This window comes from Quercus robur, chromosome 8, assembly GCF_932294415.1.
Source record: "Quercus robur chromosome 8, dhQueRobu3.1, whole genome shotgun sequence".
NCBI classification, from domain to species: Eukaryota; Viridiplantae; Streptophyta; class Magnoliopsida; order Fagales; family Fagaceae; genus Quercus; species Quercus robur.
The window spans coordinates 49,424,315-49,430,639 of NC_065541.1; the positions used below are offsets into that span (position 1 = coordinate 49,424,315).

At 46.6% G+C, this 6,325-nt stretch overlaps 1 protein-coding gene across 1 annotated transcript; it reads left to right on the forward strand.

Moving 5' to 3' along the window:
* Window positions 1-464: 464 nt before the first annotated feature.
* LOC126696412 (uncharacterized) lies at window positions 465-3,037 on the forward strand. The gene is made up of 3 exons (XM_050393160.1): window positions 465-1,019; window positions 1,251-1,634; window positions 2,684-3,037. Exons 1-3 carry the CDS (start codon window positions 465-467, stop codon window positions 3,035-3,037), a joined length of 1,293 nt encoding a protein of 430 aa, XP_050249117.1.
* The last annotated feature ends 3,288 nt before the right edge of the window (window positions 3,038-6,325 follow it).

Below are 6,325 nucleotides of genomic sequence, written 5' to 3' on the forward strand. Positions count from 1 at the left end.
GAAAATCTCTCACTGGTAAACCCGTTGCCTACGTTCATCAGTTAATGGATAGGATTGACAAGTACAAGAGGGTGGAAGAAGATCAGCTACAAGGAAAGGGAAAGGAGAAGATCATTCCTCCCAAAGGGAATGATTTCAGGTCGGAATGATATAACCATAACCAACCGAGGAGAGATTTTTCGAGACAGGCTAGACAAAGCAACATGCAGACAGTTAATGCCGTGTTTAGAGAGCCAGTAAAACAAGTTCTGGAGAAAGTGAAGAACGAGCCCTTTTTCAGATGGACGAGAAAAATGGCTAGGGGCCCTTTGAAACGCAACCAGAGCCTGTACTGTCACTATCATCAGGACCATGGGCATGCCACTAAGGATTGTAGGAATCTATGGAACCACCTAGATCAATTGGTATGAGAAGGAAGGTTGCATCACCTTATGCACCCTTCCAGCGGTCATCTGAGCCAGGCAATGCAAGAACCTCGAAAAGATGTGTCGTTACGGCCTCCCACGGGAATGATACATGTCATCCTCGCCGCCCCAGGAAGAACCGGCTCCTTTCCTTCCAGGGTGCTATCCGTGGCGCGACTCTCTGCCGAGGACAGGGAAAAAGAGTGTAAGAGATTTAAAAAGGGAAGCCCTTTAATATTAGGATTCTTGGACGAAGATAAGAGGGGAACTATCCAACCTCACGACGATGCCTTAGTCATTACACTGAGGATCGGAGGTTTCGATGTGAAGAGGGTACTGGTAGACCCGGACAGTGCGGTAGAGGTAATGTACCCCGATCTATACAAGAGGCTGAACTTAAGGCTCGAGGATTTGACGGCTTATGACTCTCCTCTTATCAGTTTTGAGGGAAAGACAGTTGTACCAAAAAGGCAGATCAGATTACCCATCAAGACCGGGTCAGAGGTAGTAGAGGTGGACTTTATCGTGGTCGATGCCTACTCGCCCTACATGGCGATAGTGGCCAGGCCATGGATCCATGCCCTAGAGGCCGTGTCTTCCACACTTCAACAAAAGGTGAAATACCCATCCGGAGGTCGAGTGGAAGAGATTTGTGGAGATCAGGCCATGGCTATGCAATGTATGGTGGCCACTATCTCACGTCGGACCAGGGCCGAGTCCTCAGCTCCTGAAAACTTATAGCAACCAGCCACCTCGGCGGGGCATATTAGCGGGCCAGCTGAGGAGATAAAGTGTGAAAGTTTAGAAAAGTTTATCGTTGACAAGGACCCAGAAATATTTTTCCAGGTTGGCTCGGAGTTGCCTCCTCAAAAGAAAGAGGAGCTGGTCGGGTTTCTGAGGAGAAATGTTGATGTATTTGCATGGGATGCTTATGATGCCCCGGGGGTTGACCCTAATCTCATTTGTCACCACTTGAATGTGAACCCATTCTCCATTCCGAAGAAGCAACCACCCCGACATCCCTCAAAAGAACATGCCAGTGTCGTTAGAGACGAAATGACAAAGCTGAAAAGGGCAGAGGCTATCAAAGAAGTCTTTTACCCTGAATGGCTGGCAAATACGGTGGTGGTAGGAAAGAAAATGGGGAAGTGGCGAGTCTGCGTGAACTTCACAGATTTGAACAAGGCTTGCCCGAAAGACCCATTCCCGTTACCTCGAATTGACCGACTGGTAGATGCGACTATAGGCCACCCTCGAATGAGCTTCCTGGATGCCTTCCAGGGCTATCATCAGATACCATTGACACTAAAGGATCAGGAGAAAACGGCGTTCATGACACTCGTCAGAAACTATCACTATAAGGTGATGCCTTTTGGACTAAAGAACGCAGGGTCAACCTACCAAAGGATGATGACAAGAATGTTCGAACCTCAGCTAGGCAAAGTTATTGAAGTCTACATAGATGATATGGTGGTAAAAAGTAAGGTGGTGTCCGAGCACGTGAAAGACCTGGAGATCATCTTTGGCATCTTAAGGGAGCATAAGTTTGGCTCAATGCTTCCAAGTGTTCATTTGGGGTCGGATCTGGGAAATTCCTAGGCTATATGGTAACTCACAGAGAGATAGAGGTAAGCCCAGATCAAATCAAAGCGATTAACAGCCTACAGGCTCCTTGGAATCCGAAAGAGGTTCAGAAGCTCACTGGCATGATCGCGACATTGAACTGGTTCATATCACGGTCTGCAGACCGATGCCGACCTTTCTACCTCTTAATGAATAAGTGGAAAGGGTTTAAGTGGTCAGAGGATTGTGTCTTAGCCTTCCAGCAACTCAAAGAATACTTGTCACGACCACCCATTATGTCTAGCCCTGAGGCGGACGAGGTACTGTTTGCATACATAGCGGTAGCCCCTCATGCTGTAAGCCTAGTACTAGTACGGGATCATAACGGAGTACAGCGACTAGTGTATTATGTAAGTAAGTCGTTACATGAGGCTGAAGTGCGTTACTTACCATTGGAGAAGGCAATTCTAGCAGTGGTACATGCCACACGAAAACTCCCCCATTACTTTCAGGCGCACACGGTCATTGTTCTAACCCAGCTTCCCCTTCGATCGATGCTTCAAAGCGCCGACTACACAGGAAGGATCGCCATGTGGAGTGCACTTTTGGGGGCCTTTGATATTAAATACATGCCTAGGTCCTCTGTTAAGGGTCAAGTCCTCGCGGACTTAGTTGCAGAATTCACTTAACCCTCCGTAAAAATAATAATCGAGAAGGAAGACATGGATGGAAAATCGGTTGGCACAATCTCAGCACGTGAGATCTTGTGTTGGAAAGTCTACGTGGACGGCGCGGCCAACCAAAGAGGATCTGGAATTGGGCTAGTTCTAATATCGCCCGAAGGTATTGCCATTGAAAAATCACTAAGACTTAGGTTCTCGGCTACGAACAACGAGGCCGAGGCCGAGTACGAAGCTTTACTTCAAAGAATGATGATGGTTCAAAAATTGGGAGGAAAGGCAATGGAAGTGTTCTCGGACTCAAGATTGGTCATTGGCCAAGTGATGGGTGAGTTAGAAGCTAGAGATGCTAGAATGCAAGAATATCTCGGTCGAGTCAAACGCCTGTAGTCAGACTTTGAATCCTTTAACCTGACGCATATTCCTAGAAGTGGGAACACGCATGCGGATTCGCTGGCCACTCTTGCCACGTCCTTTGCACATGATCTGCCACGAATAATCCTGGTTGAGGATTTATGTCAGACAAGTTCAACCAGTAGAGAGACAGCTCAGATCCATCAGATTAGAAAGAATCCCAGCTGGATGGATCCAATAGTGAACTTCCTCAAAGATGATACATTGCTAGAAGGAAACCTGGAGGCCGAGAAGATACGGAGGAATGCTCCTAGGTTTTGGTTATCAGAAGGACGCAGGCTATACCAACGCTCCTATTCTGGGCCGTACCTGTTATGTATACACCCAGAGGAATCCAAGTCCTTACTTGAAGAGCTACATGAGGGGATTTGTGGAAGTCACACAGGAGGGAGATCGTTGGCGCACAGGGCTCTCACCCAAGGATATTGGTGGCCGAACATGCAAAGAGAGGCCCAAGAATATGCGAAGAAGTGTGATCAATGCCAGAGATTCACCCCAAATATTCACCAACCAGGAGGAGTCCTTAACCCCATCTCCAGCCCCTGGCCGTTTGCTTAGTGGGGTCTTGATACTGTCGGTCCTTTCCCTAAAGCAATAGGGAATAAGCGATACATAATAGTCGGCACCGACTATTTCACCAAGTGGGTAGAGGCTGAACCTTTGGCCAACATCAGGGACGTGGATGCCAAAAGATTCATTTGGAAAAACATTATTACGCGCTTCGGAACTCCTCACATCCTCATCTCGGACAACGGTCTTCAATTTGATAGTAAGAATTTCAGGGAATACTGTAACGAGTTTGGCATCACGAACCGATATTCCACTCCCGCCTACCCCCAAGGAAATGGGCAAGTCGAGACTGTGAACAAAGTCATAGTGAGCGGTCTGAAAAAGAGATTGGATGATGCAAAGGGGAGATGGGTGGAAGAGCTTCCGCATGTTTTATGGACCTATCGAACGACGCCGCGACGGTCAACGGGCGAAACTCCCTTTTCAATGACTTATGGGGCCGAAACCGTACTCCCGATCGAGAACAGCTTCCCCACATTGAGGTCTAGCACTTTTACCCCAGAAAACAATGACGAGTTACTGGGGAGAAGTCTAGACTTATCTAAGGAAAAAAGGGAAAAAGCGATGATCCATATGGCCTATTATCATCAGAAGCTAAAGCACGGATATGATGCTAATGTAAAGCTGCGACCTTTAAATCTAGGCGACCTTGTAATGAGGAAGATTCTCAGCAGCGCTAAGAATCCTTCCTGGGGCAAGCTGGGACACAATTGGGAAGGACCGTATCGCATCACATCTATGGCCGGAATAGGTGCTTATTACCTAGAAGACTTAGATGAAAAAACTGTGCCTCACCCGTGGAATGTAAATAATCTAAGAAGATATTATTATTAATGAAAACAGCTCTGCCTATGTTTTGTTCCATGATCATCGCATACTCATTGGTCCATTTCCATCTATCCAAGTTTTAAACAGAACCTAAGTCCTGCATGGCTCCTCGGACCACAGACTTAGGGGAAATTAATAACTTATGGCATCTATCCAAGTTTTAAACAGAATTTAATTCCTGCATGGCTCCTTAGACCACAGACTTAGGGGAAATTAATAACTTATGACATCTATCCAAGTTTTAAACAGAACCTAAGTCCTGCATGGCTCCTCGGACCACAGACTTAAGGGAAATTAATAACTTATGGCATCTATCCAAGTTTTAAATAGAACCTAAGTCCTGCATGGCTCCTCGGACCATAGGCTTAGGGGAAATTAATAACTTATGGCCTCTATCCAAGTTTTAAATAGAACCTAAGTCCTGCATGGATCCTCAGATCACAGGCTTAGGGGAAATTAATAATTTATGACGTTTATCCAAGTTTTAGACAGAATTAAAGTCTAGCATGGCTCCTCGGACCACGGACTTACGGGAAATTAACAAGTTGGGACACTTGTGCGATTTTAAGGTACATGCGTAGTTTAGTATATGGGCATCTATCGTTCCTAGTTCGCCACACGGCATTGCCTTTTCTCATTCGTTTATATTTGTTTATGTTGTTGCAAACATTAAATAGAGGAACTGTATTAGCTTTGAACAAAATAATGGAATTATATTAACATCAATCATAAGTACCAAAAGAGAATGGAAAAAAAAAAAAAAAAGAACATTCTATATCAATAAGCCGTAGTCAATACAAAGAGAGGTCTTTACAAAAGAGCAAAAATAAGACAACTCCCGTTCTAAAAAAAAAAATGAAATACAGTAATTAAAAACCCTACAAGCTAAGCCTCAGCAGGAGGATTCTTTTTCTGCTCTGGTTTAGGAGGAGGAACCACTTTGGCTTGGGAATCTGCCCCAAGAACCTCGGAGACGGACTCCTTGGTAGGATCCTCGGCCTTATCAAGCAAAGGGATGGCATCAGGAATAGCCATGGCTTGCTCAGAAGCTTCAGGAGCCCCGTCAGGAATCTCTCGGATCTCCGGCGGGTAGAAGACCTTCTCAGGCAACCTCAGCGCCGAGTTTGCAGGAATCCCTGCAGCATCAAGGGCATGAGCCCATGAGATGCTGCAGTAATCCCTGCATACCTCTGGAATCTCCTTGGAGAGCCTGGCTTCAGTCTCCCCAGCCCCAAGCTGATAAACAGCCTTCTTTTCAGCCTCGGCCGCTTCCCGAACTAGCTGAGCCTCTTCTTTAGCCAGCCGGATCTCCTCCTCAGCTTTCTGTAGCACGGCCTTGAGATCCAGCACTGTTTGCTTCTCAGTGGCAAGACTGGTCTCGATCACGAACAATTTTTGGCGCTGGTCCTCGGCTTAGGTTTCAGCATTCTTTAGCCCGGCCAGGGTACTCTTGCGGGCTTTCTCTGACTCTTTGAACTTCTTCGAGAGTTCAAAATTCTCCTACTTGAGGGACCCTACAGATTTCTCAACCTCGACACGAGACTGAGCCTCAGCTTCAGCTAAGTTGCGGTTGTTGCGGCAGTACTCCTCGGCCACGAACACCTGCTGAGTGATCTGCCCATAAAACAATAAGACAATGTGTTAGAATGCAACAAGGTTTAATGATTTAATGGAAGGATAGAAGAGTCACTTACCATTGCAAGGTCCCTCTTGAGGGATAGAAAGAGCTCGGGCTAGGAGAATCGCCTGTAGGCCTCCATGTCTCGAGGAAGGAGCACTGGCTACTCCAGGGCCTCAACTATGTATCCTGCTCGACCCCTGTTGTATTCTCGGACCGAGACAGTATGGGGGATAGCGACCCCGTCT

Excerpts from the sequence above, each read along its gene's own strand:
- LOC126696412 (XM_050393160.1), top strand. The coding sequence starts at position 465 with ATGCAAGAACCTCGAAAAGATGTGTCGTTACGGCCTCCCACGGGAATG. Across the intron at positions 1,020-1,250 it reads CTTCCACACTTCAACAAAAG|GTTGGCTCGGAGTTGCCTCC; the intron begins GTGAAATACCCA and ends ATATTTTTCCAG. Across the intron at positions 1,635-2,683 it reads TACCTCGAATTGACCGACTG|GAAGACATGGATGGAAAATC; the intron begins GTAGATGCGACT and ends ATAATCGAGAAG.